Source organism: Coregonus lavaretus (genome assembly GCF_964263955.1).
Source record: "Coregonus lavaretus genome assembly, chromosome: 18".
Lineage (NCBI taxonomy): Eukaryota > Metazoa > Chordata > Actinopteri > Salmoniformes > Salmonidae > Coregonus > Coregonus lavaretus.
In genome coordinates this window covers 15,052,729-15,070,214 of record NC_140005.1, presented here as the reverse complement: position 1 = coordinate 15,070,214, position 17,486 = coordinate 15,052,729, and the positions used below count along the sequence as shown (strand labels likewise).

At 43.7% G+C, this 17,486-nt stretch overlaps 2 protein-coding genes across 2 annotated transcripts in view; both read right to left on the bottom strand.

The window, feature by feature from the left end:
• Positions 1–6,059, bottom strand: part of LOC311145888 (frizzled-3-like) — a 36,032-nt gene extending 29,973 nt beyond the window's left edge. Inside the window, exon 1 of the mRNA XM_084182248.1 lies at positions 5,775–6,059. Within this exon, the coding sequence (XP_084038374.1) occupies positions 5,775–6,044 (270 nt within the window). The 5' untranslated portion in view covers positions 6,045–6,059. The remainder of the gene's footprint in view (positions 1–5,774) is intronic.
• Positions 6,060–7,938: 1,879 nt separating this feature from the next.
• Positions 7,939–16,696, bottom strand: LOC311145695 (keratinocyte-associated protein 3-like). The gene is made up of 7 exons (XM_084181955.1): positions 16,566–16,696; positions 14,550–14,734; positions 14,394–14,453; positions 14,000–14,197; positions 10,568–10,702; positions 10,350–10,466; positions 7,939–9,622 (listed from the first exon to the last, which is right to left on the bottom strand). Exons 1-6 carry the CDS (start codon positions 16,576–16,578, stop codon positions 10,371–10,373), a joined length of 687 nt encoding a protein of 228 aa, XP_084038081.1. The 5' UTR covers positions 16,579–16,696; the 3' UTR covers positions 7,939–9,622; positions 10,350–10,370.
• Between the last annotated feature and the right edge of the window lie 790 nt (positions 16,697–17,486).

Here is a 17,486-nt window from a genome sequence, read left to right as displayed (position 1 = left end):
CTCCATCACATAACATCCTTGTATTTCTCTTTATCACCCATACCCTAAAGTTGCATCACTCTGTCATTCATAATATCCTTTCTTTATCAGCCACACCTTGCACAATGTGACCCCCACACACACTGTTATTGCATCAACCATTTCCATTTTCCAATCATTCTCTCTTGTTCCGTAACCTTATTGTCCACGCTGGGCTGCCTCTCTCCCTCCTCTCAGGCGTTCCAGAGAGAGAGAGGGCGCTGGTCATGATTAGAGCAGAAAGACAAACACTTTCATCTGCACTCCTCTCCTCTGAAAAGAGAGGGACTAAAAGACAGCCCTCTCCCACACTCTCTTCTCTATCCAAGTCATTTGTTCATTCATTGTATTTATTCATTCCTCCATCATTCAATCCAGATCAGACAAGAGCTGTTCCTGGCATTCCAGCATATGACCACTTCCCCTCCTCCCTCTCTCCTCTACTTCTGTCAACTCTTCCTGGCATCCCTATATACATCCACTTTCTACCCTTCCTATCCATCCATCCTTCCACTCCACCCTCCTCTTTTCTTTCCTCTTCACCTCCCTCCATCCATCCCTCCCTACCTAGCTCTCTCTCTCATCAGATCTCTTCTCCCCTCCCCTCCTCTCTTCCTGGCATTAATCTTTTTGCATTTCCGTTCTGGGTACCATAGTAACCGGTGATGAGGAGAAACGGACCAATCTGACGTCGAAGCTTCTGATGGTCCTCATCCTGCTGGAGGTCAGAGGGTATGTACATGCGCGCGCGCTCCCACACATACTAGGAGCACTTATGCACATATCCCTGTGAAGAGGCAATCAAAACATGTTCCCATGTGTTGTCTATTTGAATGTGTATGCACCACAGCCATCACAGCATACAATGAGTACCTCCCTCCATACAGTCACACCCACTATCACTACCACCCACAGAGCTCCTGTCGCACAACACTGCCCTCTGGGCTGCATCACACACCATTCAGTTACATCAGACTCATATCAACTACTCTCCTATGTCACAATGGCTTTATAATACAGTCAATCCAACATAGACAGAAGCTGCCACTAAGCACACATTTAGGACCAGCCTACCCTAAATCATTGAGGATTTAAAACCAACAACACTCCCTTAATCCTACACCAAAATGCACCATCTACACCAGGGTTCCCCAACTGGCGTCCCGCAGCGTGATTTTTTATTTGGACATAAAAGACTGTAAAAACACCATCAAATCAGCTCCAAATGATTTTATTTTGGAAAACTGTTCCAAAGAATTACCACGACATACCGTGCATTCGGAAAGTATTCAGACCCCTTGACTTTTTCCATATTTTGTTACGTTACAGCCTTATTCTGAAATGGATTAAATTGTTTTTTTCCCTCATCAATCTATACCCAATACCCAATCATGACAAAGCAAAAAACAGGTTTTTAGACATTTTAGCAAATGTATTATACACAAAAAACTGAAATATCACATTTACATAAGTATTCAGACCCATTACTCAGTAATTTGTAGAAGCACCTTTGGCAGCGATTACAGCCTTGAGACTTCTTGGGTATGACGCTACAAACTTGGCATACCTGTATTTGGGGAGTTTCTCCCATTCTTCTCTGCAGATCTTCTCAAGCTCTGTCAGGTTGGATGGGGAACATCGCTGTACAGCTATTTTCAGGTCTCTCCAGAGATGTTCGATCGGATTCAAGTCCGGGCTCTGGCTGGGCCACATTCAGAAACTTGTCCCAAAGCCACTCCTGTGTTGTCTTGGCTGTGTGCTTAGGGTCGTTGTCCTGTTGGAAGGGGAACCTTCACCCCAGTCTGAGGTCCTGAGCGCTCTGGAGCAGGTTTTCATCAAGGATCTCTCTGTACTTTGCTCCGTTCATCTTTCCCTCGATCCTTACTAGTCTCCCTGCCGCTGAAAAACATCCCCAAAGCATGATGCTGCCACCACCATGCTTTACCGTAGGGATGGTGCCAGGTTTCCTCCAGATGTGACGCTTGGCATTCAGGCCAAAGAGTTCAATCTTGGTTTCATCAGACCAGAGAATCTTGTTTCTCATGGTCTGAGAGTCCTTTAGGTGCCTTTTGGCAAACTCCAAGCAGGCTGTCATGTGCCTTTTACTGAGGAGTGGCTTCCATCTGGCCACTCTACCATAAAGGCCGGATTGGTGGAGTGCTGCAGAGATGGTTGTCCTTCTGGAAGGTTCTCCCATCTCCACAGAGGAACTCTGGAGCTCTGTCAGAGTGCCCATCGGGTTCTTGGTCACCTCCCTGACCAAGGCCCTTCTCCCCCGATTGCTCAGTTTGGCCAGGCGGCCAGCTCTAGGAAGAGTCTTGGTGGTTCCAAACTTCTTCCATTCAAGAATGATGGAGGCCACTGTGTTCTTGGGGACCTTCAACGCTGCAGAAATGTTTTGCTACCCTTCCCCAGATCTGTGCCTCGACACAATCCTGTCTGGGAGCTCTACAGACAATTATTTTGACCTCATGGCTTGGTTTTTGCTCTGACATGCACTGTCAACTGTGCGACATTATATAGACAGGTGTGTGCCTTTCCAAATCATGTCCAATCAATTGAATTTACCACAGGTGGACTCCAATCAAGTTGTAGAAACATCTCAAGGATGATCAATGGAAACAGGATGCACCGGAGCTCAATTTCGAGTCTCATAGCAAAGTGTCTGAATACTTATGTAAATAAGTTGTGTTTTTTAAATTTTTAATACATTTGCAAAAATGTCGAAAAACCTGTTTTCGCTTTGTCATTATGGGGTATTGTGTGTAGATTGCTGAGAAAAAATATAATTTAATCAATTTTAGAATAAAGCTGTAACGTAACAAAATGTGGAAAAAGTCAAGGGGTCTGAATACTTTCCGAATGCACTTAGTGGGTGCTTCCAGAAGGACAACCATCTCTGCAGCACTCCACCAATCAGGCCTTCATGGTAGAGTGGCCAGATGGAAGCCACTCCTCAGTGATTGTATACCAAATGTAAGCAAAGTTTGAAATGATTATGTTTTAGTCAAATATTATATATGTTTAGGCTTCCGTAGAAAAACATAATTCCACTTTGACATTATGGGATATCAACTTTAAATTCAGGCTGTGACACAACAAAATGTTGAAAAAGGTCAAGGGGTGTGAATACTTTCTGAAGGCACTGTGTGTATGCTTTCTTATCAGGGGGCTGCTCGGCTTTTCTCTACTGCACCAAGCAGCACTTGGCTCTCTGCCCACTGAGGATAAGTCATCACCATATAGGATATAGCTACTACTAGCCTACACAGTATAGATGGATGGATGGGTTTGATTCCTCTCACCGAGCTGTAGGCTAACTGGTGTTATCCCAGCCAACTGTGTCTCTGGTGAAGGCTGTGTGTGGAAATGCATTGACGTTCTAATTTGTTTCTCTATATTTTAACTAAGCTCTATAGAACTATAGAAATGGCAAGATAATTAAGGCTTTTAAGACTAAATACTAAAGGCTTCCCTTCATTTCTCTGACAGACTTTGAATGGCATAATCACCCAACTCAGGGTAGCAGTGTGTGTGTGTTTTAAGGACCTGGTGGCCCTGTGGTGTTCCCAGGGTGTAGTGTAGTTGATTAGAGCAGCAGAGTAGAGTCTCAGGCTGAGAGGCAGCCAGGACCCCATGCTGGGAGAGAGAGACAGAGAAGAGAACCACAATGGTGGAGACAGACCTCCCACACACCCTGACTGTCCCTCTCTTCCAGTCTGAAACACTTTCTCTTTCTATCCCACTCACCCACTTTCCCTCACCCTCCCTCTGTATCAAATTGAAACACACACACACACCTCATACTCTCTCCTTCCATCCTACCTCCTTTACTCTCTCGCTCTCGTGTAGTATTCCCTCAGCTCAGGTCTATCTGGTCTCTCTCTTGTACAGGGTTATTATTCGAGGGTAGAGGGGATGCCACTACATAAATCCAATCAGTTATTATTAATTAAATATCCTTATTATTCTCCTGTCAGACCAGGCCAACTCCAGAGTGATGTCATCATGCCCAATTTCCCCTGGGGACTGTAAGACAGCTGGCCACCCTCCTAGCTGCCACACACTGCTCTGCCACCACTGTGTGTGTGTGGGGTGGAGGGGGGTTAGCACCCAATGTGCTAACATTGGGTGCTCTTTTGTGAATCGAGCTCATTTGGCCGTTCACACATTCTTTCTCTCTCTTTTTCCTCTCAACCCTCTCCCCACATCCCTTTCTCCCCCCTCTCCTCCCCCAGGCTTAATTGACTGCAGTGTCGGGTGAGAGAGAATCGTTCCACGCTGAGAATCAAACCCTCGATTGTGGAGCGTTGGGGAAGATTAGTGGCTAGTTAGCACTGGTGAGAATAATGTCAGCTGGCACCAATAGACCTGCTGTCAATCACACAGGAAACACAGCACAGTACCAACCAGGGCTACAGGCCTCAGACAAACATAAACCCAAGGCCCTGCTACAGCTCAACCAGCCATTCACACAGCATTGTATCAGCCAGGGCTACAGCTCTACTCGATATAACATGCTTTCAGCTCTACTCGATATAACATGCTTTCAGCTCTACTCGATATAACATGCTTTCTGTTGCTGTAATTGGATGTGGTTCACTAAAGGCAGGGCTTACACAGCGTTCTGGTGAGACACATGTAAGCCGCGTTTGCGTGCACACACACACACACACACACACACAAAGACACGATGAATCAGAGCGGGTACAGCCAGTGTCCCGTGAGGGATATTATTCAATTTCCTCTGCGGGTTCCCACACCCAGAGCCCTCCACTGATGCTGCCAGAGTGACTGGGAGAGAGAACTACAACGGTCTCACATTGCAGCTCCTCTTGTTGCAACAACTGCATTTTGTAAAGCTGCCTTCCGGGGATGTAGGGTTTAAGTTAGGCTACTTCTCTACTGGATCAAATCAAGTTCAACAACAGATGTTTGTTTAAAATCTTCACATTAATATATGTTGATACAATTCAACAACAACAAAAATGCTCAATTATTGAATACACAGAAATAAATCACAGCCTGGTTAGTTGTGTGATGTTTTCGGTTGATTCTGACAGGGGCAAGATAATCTGAAGATGAGGAACAGCTGTGCTGGGAATTTCTGGACCAGATTGGACTTTTACACTTTATTCATAATCTATTTACATAACTGGTACACTGCAGCAAAACATAAGTTATGTCATCATCATCATGCTACAACTAGATTTAGACAGGACAGAAAGCGACATGGTTTTTGGAAGCTACATGTGTAGTAAGGTGATCGGTAACAAAACAGGTGAGGGCATTTTGAAAGGTTGGAGATATAACAGTATGCCATGATAGCCATTAATGGATGACTAGCAGATGAGACACACACACGTCAGACCTTTCATCATCGGATCAGAAAATACTGTCTCTGACACAACGCCTCCAAGCCACAGGCATACGGACAGAGAAAGATATGTATTTACAAGGTTTTACCCCTACAGAACAAAACTACTACAGAAAACCACGTCAGCCTTGAAATCTGCTGAGAAATAAGTACTAGTAGGCTAAAGTTAGTACCCTACTGATTGTAAAAACCTATCCTTGCCCATTCATTCTGAAGAAGGATAGAACAGCCAGTAACCTAAGTTGGTTGGTTTCTATGTCAGCCCAAACGCTCCAATTACAACCTCATTTCAGTCTCTATTCATAAACCATGATCCCTTTGGGGCAACAGCAATGCACATACACACACACACACACACACACACAGCTATAGTCAGTACCTCCATGGCGAGCGCGGCAGTCTGCTGGTCATAGTGGTTGAGGAGGTTGGGCATGAAGGTGGCGTTGTAAGGCAGGTCCTGGCACATCCGCAGTCCTACTGGCTCACAGGTAAACGTACTGTGGCTCTCTGCTGTTGCCGCATGAAAAGACAGACAGGGGGAGCAGAGGGACAAGAGGAAGAGAAGCAAGAGGAAGAGTGACCTAGGCATGACCCTCTCTCTGTGCGAGTCTGCCATTGCAGGTGACTTGTAGTCCCACCTCACTCTCATCCTCGATGAGCAGGGGAGGGGAAGAGAGGGATGAAGAGAGGAAAGGAGGGATGAGATAACAGCAGGGCTATTCTTCTTCTTCTTCTCCACAATCACACCCTGGAAACCTGTGGCACTCACAGGGGAGTCCTGCTGTTTCTATCCCCCAGATGAGTGCACCTAGTCTGGCTACGGGATCCACACAGCCAGCCTCCTCTGTCTGGGTCTGTACCCGCTGGAGGGCTGTGATCATCAGCCTAGATTTTCCACCGTCTCCCCCAGCACAGCTATGGTCTTCTCTCTCCAATGAAAGAAGAGACTGCCTATTGAAAGTATTCAGTGTTTCTTCACAAAGAACGTCCAATGGCCCAGTAGCACAAGTCAAGCAAGACCTACAAGTTAAAACACAAAAGAATGGTAAGACAAGTGGCAAGACAGTCCTATACATGTGTAAATAGGTGACACGAGACAGGGAGTTGAAAAACAGCAACCCCACCCCTCATTTACACAAGTCCCCATAGATTGTCTTTATTACACTATTATTACAGTCACTGTTATTGTTTTATGTATTTATTTATGTTCAAACAGACAGAGCACTAATGAGGGTGAAAACAGTTGGGTGACAGATCAACTTCACTGGTAAACCTAAGCTTACATACAGGCAGATATATTATGAAATGCATTTCTGTCAGGATTGGCTACTGTCAACATGATACTGTCCTATAGGTCTATGACAAACACCTATAGGTATACAGGCCTATAGGTGTGTGTCGTCCAATACAGTATATATGCAGTGGTTACTATGCAGAGCAATTTATAGTCATTTTTGCAGGACCTTATTGGGCGTTGCTACTACACAGCTGCGCACACGCCCTTCCAGTCAATTCAATATATTATGCCTAGAAAACCATGCATCCTCGTCTTGAATTTACCCCCTGCAAGCCGACCCACCACCATAGCCGTGCAACTAACGTGTTCTCGCAATGTTTCGCACCACTGGGTTGATTACCCGGTCACTGCTGGTGTCTCAAAGAAATGCCATTTGAACGGTGTATAGGCGATACAGCAACCTCTGTGAGTGTGTAGTAATGTAGACACGCCGGTTAATACCAACAAAATGCAACGCAATAATACAGTGGAACATTGTTTTTCTATCTAGCCTATTATCTAGCTAAAATAGCCCCAAGCCCGTCATTTTAGAATGTCTGACTATCTCTGACCTACGGCTCGCACACGAACTTGTCTCTGTGCTAACGCTACCATTTGCGTAGCATTTTTTTATAGGAAGCAAAGAAAACAAAATAATGTATTGGCTTGTTTTAGTAATTGTACAATTGTATACGATTGCTAACTCGTAAACGTGAATATGGTTACATTGCAATTTGTAGCAATTTGTGCCGCAACCTCAAACTGAGTGACAAATATTTCAAGCTATAACGGGAACAAACGCTTCGAATGAACTTCTTCTGCATAATGAACATTTAAGCCCACCCCCCTCCAAAAAAAAACCAAAGCAAAACTTCACCTTCAATTGGAATAATCATTGATCTGCACTGCTCTTTGCCGTTGTTTCTTCCAGTGGCAATACACAAGCACGTCGCTAGCTCTCGCTCGCTGCTACTGCATGCAAATCCATCAATTATCTATTCCCCGGACGCGCGCTTTGAGCTAGAGCGCCAGTATAATAAGAGCCAACTGATTGCATTATGCAAAATGATCATCGATCAGTTCAATTGATTTTCATGATATATCAGAGAAATTCCAATATAATTCACATCATGTCCTATGTTATATATACAGTGCATTCATTCATGGTTGCACAATAGGCTGCCTACAGAATAGACCTGAAAGTCCCCATCCCACTTTAACACTGATGTAAACAGTCATGTGAAGAGCACACAGAGGATAGCAATGATAAGCCAAATAGTTAACATTTATTTGAAGCAAATTATTTAATATAAAAAAACTTTTAAACACATTGATCGGTGCAGTCCTTAAAATATAAAAACAACTAAACACAATCAGATGCAACTTCAAGTAAAAATACTGCAGGCAAAAAACAACATGCATGAAATGTAGATTGAGATCATGGTTGTGTTCAATTCAGGAGACCTCATAGAAATTATAATTCATGAATTCAACTCACTTCCTGATAAAAAAATGTGAAAGACCCCAACCCTTACACATAAACGTTATTGGACCATATTCCAGTGAGCACAGTTCAGACAATCCACCAGGGTTTAAATTAAGTGAAATCCAGCTCATCCCGATGAGTAGCCTACACTCGTTTATCCCTCCAAAGTGATCTTCACTAGTTACCACAGCCACGAAGTCATACACCCAGCCCATTTCTACAATTAACTTCTTAAAATTAGATTTTAAACCTTAGCCCTAAATGTAACCACACTGCTAACCTTAGCCTTAAATTAAGACTTTGTGATTGTGGAATCTGACTTTGTGGCTATCGAAGCTAGTGGAAACCCACTACAGTAGTAATACTACAGTACAATATCAACATACGGCAGCCCTGGAGGGACAACATTCTGCTGGCCATGCATAGAAAACAACCTTTGTTGTGACAGGGTCAGTCACCTCCTTATATCAATATTGATTCCCCCCTCGGCTCGGGGGATTAGCGTTGTGTGCAAAGATTACGACCCACTCGATTTAACCCAGCACAAGATTAACCGTTTCAGCGCTGAGCTGATCACTTCTGCCTGGTGTGGGGGAATGTGAGCCTACCCCAGCTACGCCTGTATGGCCTACATAATGGTGTCCACCTGACCACTCATGCACCCCGGCCCCCAGAGGCTACTCTGCTGCATTGGGTTTCAGTTAAACTCTCAGGGTGCGTCTCAGTACTCCAAAGTGGTTCAGCTCTCCCTGTTCCCCTTGTTTTATATGCACCTGCAGGGGGGGGGGAAATGGGGAGAAAACTGCAATGTGGGAGATTTGTTTCTAGGAATAGGAGAAGGTGCAATTTGAGATGAACCCTCAGAGCCCCTCTCCGGCAGGCTATTCCTATATCCCCACATTATACATTCAAGCCAGGGAATAACAGAGTAGTAAACACTATGGAGTGCATCGAGGCCTGGTAGCCATAATCAGGTTACAAAAACACACAGGACAATAAAACACATATCTTTGGCTGAGATTGGCAATTAAATACAAGAGTAGAGTCATAAAACAAAAATCTTTGGCTTGGCTGAGAGTTAGTTGTTAAATTTCACAAAGTACATAACAGTGTGCTGCTGTTAAAAGGAGGAAATAACATGTACAGAAAATGAAAAAAGCATGAAGCATGATAAATGTGATTAAATGCAATCATTTAAATATGATCGTAGCGAAATACTATAACGAAGATATTGATCCATAAATAATCTCTACACTACAGGCGTTTGTCATTTTGCATTTGTGAAATGTCGGAGGATCGAGGGGAGGACGGACATTCTGAGGCAGACACAGACACAATGTCATCTCACAGTCTAGCTAGCCGCTCACGTTGAGGGAGAGGAGAGTCTTTGGTATGAATGGAGGTAAAGGCACCAGGGAGGTTCTCTGAAGAGGAAGAGGTTCAGTCACACCTTCGTCATCAAACACTGTTGACAAGAGAGCATGAGGAGAGATGTTACTTTAGCTCAGTTAAAAAATAGCTTTAGTTTTGGCAGATCTGAAGGAAGCAGATTACATGTAAACGCTAGCACTTTAGTTTACCGGACAGAAATAACCTCGAATTAAAATGGTAAAATGGTAAAATGGTCATTACACAATCATATCCCATGAACTACTTGTGTTTTTGGTATTCACTAAAACAAGCACCACTAGGCACCATGGCGCCACCTAGAGCAGGGATGGGAAACGTTGATGGTGGTGGGAGCCACAAATAATCTGAACTCATCATGAGGGGCCACAGTGGCTCGCGGGTCTGCATACCCACATCCATACCCACACATGCAGTCAAAAAGTGACATTTTGCCCCCCCCCCCTTAGAGAAAATGTTGCAGTTTTAAATGAGATATCTGAGTGAGAGTGACTAACAAAATCAATGGCGGCCCCCCCAGTCTGTAATTTGACCATGATTAGTACAAGTTTAGATAGCTTGCTAGACTAAAAGATGTTAGCTGACATGGGCGAATTGAGTGACTGTCAGTGACTGACATAACTGCTGATGCACAACCAAATTTCGAAATTGCACCTTGTGTACTCTACTATTCTAACTCTCAACAGTAAGTTGAGACCCGGACTGAGCCTGACCTAGAGCAATGGGAAAGGAGAAGGGGCTAGAGGCTCGTGGAAGGATCAAGCACCAGTGGACTGAACCCTCACCTCCTGGTCTGTGGCAGTCTTCTATGCATAGGCAGAGTGTTGTCCAATCAGGCTCCGGCCCTGGGGTGAGTACTCTGGATCTGCCGCTGCCCTATTGGTCAGAGCCTCCTCCTCCAGCTGGCACAGAGACAGGAGAGATGGAGAACAGTGTGTATGTGTGTGTGTGTGTGTGTGTGTGTGTGTATGTGTATGTGTATGTGTATGTGTGTGTGCGTTACCTGTTCTTTGAGGTATGTGTGTGAGCAGGGTCCCAGGCCCCTCAGTACCAGTCCCACTACGAAGCACCAGATAGACAGTGCTGTTTCCAGTCCAGCCAGAAGTACACATGGGAACCACAGAGATAGTGTAGTGTCCTGGAGAGAAGGAGAGAGAAAGGTAGGTGCATATATATACAGTACCAGTCAAAAGTTTGGACACACCTACTCATTCCAGGGTTTTTCTTTTTTTGTACTATTTTCTACATTGTAAAATAATAGTGAAGACATCAAAACTATGAAATGACACATATGGAATCATGTAGTAACCAAAAATATGTTAAACAAATCCAAATATATTTGAGATTCTACAAAGTAGCCATCCTTGATGACAGCTTTGCACACTCTTGGCATTCTCTCAACCAGCTTCATGTGAGGTAGTCACCTGGAATGCATTTCAATTAACAGTTGTGCGTTTGAGCCAATCAGTTGTGTTGTGACAAGGTAGGGGGGGGGGGGTATACAGAACATAGCCCTATTTGGTAAAAGACCAAGTCCATAGTATGGCAAGAACAGCTCAAATAAGCAAAGAGAAACGACAGTCCATCATTACTTTAAGACATGATGGTCAGTCAATAAGGAAAATGTCAAAAACGTTTAAAGTTTATTCAAGTGCAGTCGCAAAAACCATCAGGCGCTATGATGAAACTGGCTCTCATGAGGACCGCCACAGGAAAGGAAGACCCAAAGTTACCTTTGCTGCAGAGGATAAGTTCATTACAGTTACCAGCCTCAGAAATTGCAGCCCAAATAAATGCTTCACAAAGTTCAAGTCACAGACACATCAACATCAACTGTTCAGATGAGACTGCGTGAATCAGGCCTTCACGGTCGAATTGCTGCAAAGAAACCACTACTAAAGGACACCAATAAGAAGAAGAGACTTGCTTGGGCCAAGAAACACCAGCAATGGACATTAGACCGGTGGAAATCTGTCCTTTGGTCTGGAGTCGAAATTTGAGATTTTTGGTTCCAACCGCCGTGTCTTTGTGAGACGCCGCAGAGTAGGTGAACGGATGATCTCCGCATGTGTGGTACCCACCGTGAAGCATGGAGGAGGAGGTGTGATTGTGTGGGGGTGCTTTGCTGGTGACACTGTCTGTGATTTATTTAGAATTCAAGGCACACTTAACCAGCATGGCTACCACAGCATTCTGCAGCGATACGCCATCCCATCTGGTTTGCGCTTAGTGGGACTATCATTTATTTTTCAACAGGACAATGACCCAACACACCTCCAGGCTGTGTAAGGGCTATTTGACCAAAAAGGAGAGTGATGGAGTGCTACATCAGATGACCTGGCCTCCACAATCACCTGAACTCAACCCAATTGAGATGGTTTAGGATTAGTTGGACTGCAAAGTGAAGGAAAAGCAGCCAACAAGTGCTCAGCATATGTAGGAACTCCTTCAAGACTGTTGGAAAAGCATTCCAGGTGAGAAAATGCCAAGAGTGTGCAAAGCTGACATCAAGGCAAAGGGTGGCTACTTTGAAGAATCTCAAATAAATGTTGATTTGTTTAACACTATTTTGGTTACTACATGATTCCATATGTGTTATTTCATAGTTTTGATGTCTTCACTATTTTTCTACAATGTAAAAAATAGTAGAAAATAAAGAAAAACCCTTGAAACTTTTGACTGGTACTGTATGTATATATGTGTATATGTGTATATGTGTGTATATATATACAGTGGGGAGAACAAGTATTTGATACACTGCCGATATTGCAGGTTTTCCTACTTACAAAGCATGTAGAGGTCTGTAATTTTTATAATAGGTACACTTCAACTGTGAGAGACGGAATCTAAAACAAAAATCCAGAAAATCACATTGTATGATTTTTAAGTAATTCATTTGCACTTTATTGCATGACATAAGTATTTGATCACCTACCAACCAGTAAGAATTCCGTCTCTCACAGACCTGTTAGTTTTTCTTTAAGAAGCCCTCCTGTTCTCCACTCATTACCTGTATTAACTGCACCTGTTTGAACTCGTTACCTGTATAAAAGACACCTGTCCACACACTCAATCAAACAGACTCCAACCTCTCCACAATGGCCAAGACCAGAGAGCTGTGTAAAGACATCAGGGATAGAATTGTAGACCTGCACAAGGCTGGGATGGGCTACAGGACAATAGGCAAGCAGCTTGGTGAGAAGGCAACAACTGTTGGCGCAATTATTAGAAAATGGAAGAAGTTCAAGATGACGGTCAATCACCCTCGGTCTGGGGCTCCATGCAAGATCTCACCTCGTGGGGCATCAATGATCATGAGGAAGGTGAGGGATCAGCCCAGAACTACACGGCAGGACCTGGTCAATGACCTGAAGAGAGCTGGGACACAGTCTCAAAGAAAACTATTAGTAACACACTACGCCGTCACAAATTAAAATCCTGCAGCGCACGCAAGGTCCCCCTGCTCAAGCCAGCGCATGTCCAGGCCCGTCTGAAGTTTGCCAATGACCATCTGGATGATCCAGAGGAGGAATGGGAGAAGGTCATGTGGTCTGATGAGACAAAAATATAGCTTTTTGGTCTAAACTCCACTCGCCGTGTTTGGAGGAAGAAGAAGGATGAGTACAACCCCAAGAACACCATCCCAACCGTGAAGCATGGAGGTGGAAACATCATTCTTTGGGGATGCTTTTCTGCAAAGGAGACAGGACGACTGCACCGTATTGAGGGGAGGATGGATGGGGCCATGTATCGTGAGATCTTGGCCAACAACCTCCTTCCCTCAGTAAGAGCATTGAAGATGGGTCGTGACTGGGTCTTCCAGCATGACAACGACCCGACACACACAGCCAGGGCAACTAAGGAGTGGCTCCGTAAGAAGCATCTCAAGGTCCTGGAGTGGCCTAGCCAGTCTCCAGACCTGAACCCTTTGGAGGGAGCTGAAAGTCCGTATTGCCCAGCGACAGCCCCAAAACCTGAAGGATCTGGAGAAGGTCTGTATGGAGGAGTGGGCCAAAATCCCTGCTGCAGTGTGTGCAAACCTGGTCAAGACCTACAGGAAACGTATGATCTCTGTAATTGCAAACAAAGGTTTCTGTACCAAATATTAAGTTCTGCTTTTCTGATGTATCAAATACTTATGTCATGCAATAAAATGCAAATTAATTACTTAAAAATCATACAACATGATTTTCTGGATTTTTGTTTTAGATTCCGTCTCTCACAGTTGAAGTGTACCTATGATAAAAATTACAGACCTCTACATGCTTTGTAAGTAGGAAAACCTGCAAAATCGGCAGTGTATCAAATACTTGTTCTCCCCACTGTGTATATATATATATATATATATATGAGGTAGAGAGAGAGACATCTGTATATTTGTGTGGTGTCAAAGGGGCAGAGAGAGAGGGAGAGAGAGCGAGAGACAGAGATTTACATAAATCCGTGTGCTGTCAAAGGGGCAGTCTGCGTTGACTGGCGAGCGGGCGTTGATTGGCAGGTCAGTGAAGTTGCAGCCCAACATGAGGCCCCGCCCCTCGTTGGCAATGGTGAGGCTAATAGCCAATAGAAGCCCGACACCGCAGGCCGCAGAGAGTAGGGCATTCAGGAAAGAACTAATCAGAAGACCTATGTGCTGGAGTTGGGGAATAGAGGGGAGAGAGAGAGAAAGCGGGGAAATAGGTGGAGGAGAGAGGAGGGAAAGAGGGGAGATGTGAAGGAGGTGGGGAGAATTTGACGAGAGGTGGTGAAGAGGTGACAGTTGCAGACTTAATGGTGTTCATTGTATCTTACAAATTATATTTTCTTGTTATTGATGGTTATGGTCTTACTAGTTTCCAAACTGACAGATTTCTTGACACCAATATGGCAATGATTCCTGTTGCAATGCTCTGAAAATGGAAACAGAACATTTCAGTTTTTATCTATAACATCATGTTATTACTAATTGTTACTACGGTAACCCATAATATAGTTATCTGACTGACCAGCAGTCCGGAGGTGACAGAGATGATGTTGACGGCAGTGAACTCGGTGGTGATCTGGTCGTTGGGTTTAGAGATGTGGCGCAGGATGCTACCGTGGATGATGGCTCCCAGGATGACGTTAATGTGACCCACCAGGATCAGAGTAAACCCCTTCTTCATCAGACGCCCCGGACCCTTCTCCTTATCTAACAGATCAGCACACGGTCGTCATTGGTCATTGTATGGTCATTGTTGTAGAGTAGGCTATCAGGGTTGGGGTCAATACCATTTCAATTCCAGTCAATTCGAAATGGAATTTTAGTGTACTTCTTGAATGGACTGGAATTGAAATTAAATTAGATTACACAGTAATCACCATAGAGAATGACAGTTTAATCTCATTCTAGTTCTGTGAGTTTACGTATTTAAAAGTAAGTAAGCAAGCCTCTTCAACTTTGGCCTATTTGTTGGTAGAAACATTTATAACACTAAAGAAGGTGCGGAATGTTGACCTACACAAACCGACTGATAGGCTGGTTCTAATAGGCCCTACATGATGAAGCAAGATGGTACTAGTCATTAGTTGGATATCGTTGCAAAACGTTTTTTAACTGAAACCGTCTACTCCAAATGGAAAATGCTTTGGTTTCTATTGGACAAATTCAGGTAGGACTCTCCCGGTTTCATTCCGATTGCTCTGTTTGCTTCCGTTTGGTTCTTAAACTGTCACTGGTTTCCGTTGCAAGACTTAATGAATACACCCCAGATTTACCTGGAAACTCAATGTTGAATTGCATTGAATTCGAGTCGGGCAGAAATTAGCATTTGAATCAGGAAAGTTTCCTCTCACGACCTCTACAAGCCAGAATTTTGAATAAAATTATATTTTAACAAACTTTACCGGAACGTGCGGTTGGTCATTTTGGTAGGAATGTGAAACAATACATCCACATGAAAGAATAATTACATAAACTTTTCAAAACTCTGGTAGAGCAGTTCAGATGAAGCATGTTTCCACTCTCCTGCCTGCGGCTATGGAACCCTGACCTGTTCACCAGACGTGCTACCTTGACCCAGACCTGCTATTTCAACCTCTAAATTCCCAGCTATGAAAAGCCTAGTGACATTTACTCCTGATGTACTGACCTGTTGCAACCTCTACAACCACTGTGATTATTATTTGACTCTGCTGGTCATCTATGAACGTTTGAACATCTTGGAGAAAAATCTGGCCTTGTACTGTTATAATCTCCACCCTGCACAGCCAGAAGAGGACTGGCCACCCCTCAGAGCCTGGTTCCTCTTGGTTTCTTCCTAGGTTTCTGCCTTTCTAGGGAGTTTTTCCTTGCCACCGTGCTTCTACATCTGCATTGCTTGCTGTTTGGGGTTTTAGGCTGGGTTTCTGTATAGCACTTTGTGACATCTGCTGATGTAAAAAGGGCTTTATAAATACATTTGATTGTAAACATCTGCACAAGCTCGGCAAGTAGCCTGTGCATGCATCTCATGCATGTATTTTTTATTTTGTGAGCATGATAGAAATCTGAACTCACTACATTTACATTTTAGTCATTTAGCAGACGCTACCATGTAATTACACTTTCCTGTGGATAGATTGTCTCACATTCCTACCGCAAAAAGGACCAACCGCTCCGACAACCGGTAAAGTACGTTGAAATGTACTTTTATTCAACATTCTTGCTTGTAGAGGTGGTGAGAGGTAACTTTCCCGATTCAAACGCTCATTTCTGCCTGACGTAGAATTCAATGCAATTCAACGTCGGGTTTACAAGCAAACCCCAGATATGCATCTGAAACACTGAAGCAACAGTGTCCCTTATTGCACTCCTCAGTCCTCACCAAACGTTTAGCTAATTTATCATTAAAAACATCAGTAGTGGATTATCAGTTTACTTCCGAAATAACGCAAAACGCAAACGAACACCTGTGTAACCTAGACATAATGGTTGCCTCGCTAAACCGAAAACAAGAAGTTGCCTCCTCCGCTAAAATATAAGTTATTTAAAGTTCACTTACCGAACCCACACATATCGCTGCCGTATATTCCTCAAGATAATTTCTTAGAGTAAAACAAAACGGCTAATTATTTTGTTTTCATGAAGCAGTTCCTCGCGCGTTCCGAGTCGATGACGTCACCGGCTTCACCTGTCGAGCGGAAGTTGGGCGTACATTTTTCTACTTCTTCTTCATTTGGGCTTTTCAATAGTGTGCAACTGCAGCACGCTATTCGGGGCGTTCCTGCAAGTGGCCATTCCTGCATCTGCGAAGGACACTGCCTACAAAAAGACGCCATTACTATTGATCTCTATATTAAGTGCATTACCGCTGGTGTTGTGGAGTAGTAAACTACATGTTTTGCATACAGATAAATAGTTATGGTGTCTTTTTATAGGCACTAACTCCACCGTGGCTCGTTGGACAAAGCCTATGGGGAAATTAATGGCGTTTTTGTAGGGTTTTCGGATAAATGCAGAAAATGGTGGTAAACACAGGCTTAGAAGATCTTCAATGTTTTGTTCTATGAGATAATCGTCATCAGCTAACGTAATGTTAACGTAATGTAATAAAAAAGCACATAAAGCATAAAGGCTTAATAATTCATAAAGGTAATGTTAACGGACTGATATTATCTCATAGAACAATAGAACATTATGTATAAGATCTCCTAAGACTGTGTTAACCTCAGACCACTGCGTTTATCCCAAAACCTTATTCTTTCCCCATTCATTTTCCCCATAGGAATGGCTGAACGAACCAGAGGTAACTAATTTCCGTTTTTTAGGACTACAAGCTTGGTGGTAGTTGAACTAAATTCATATCTAGGTAGTGTTTTCAGTAGTTAACCTTTTTTGCCATGTAGTGGTGCAGCTAACTTCCGGAACCAAATATGGACGAAGTAGGCAATCATTTCAATTTTTTCCCCGGCATCAGACCTGC

What these genes read in the sequence shown, in the direction of transcription:
- LOC311145695 (XM_084181955.1), bottom strand. An exon ending in CTGTCACCTCCGGACTGCTG is followed by an intron (nt 14,454 to 14,549) that starts GTCAGTCAGATA and finishes TTCCATTTTCAG; the next exon opens with AGCATTGCAACAGGAATCAT. An exon ending in ATCTGTCAGTTTGGAAACTA is followed by an intron (nt 14,198 to 14,393) that starts GTAAGACCATAA and finishes CCCCAACTCCAG; the next exon opens with CACATAGGTCTTCTGATTAG.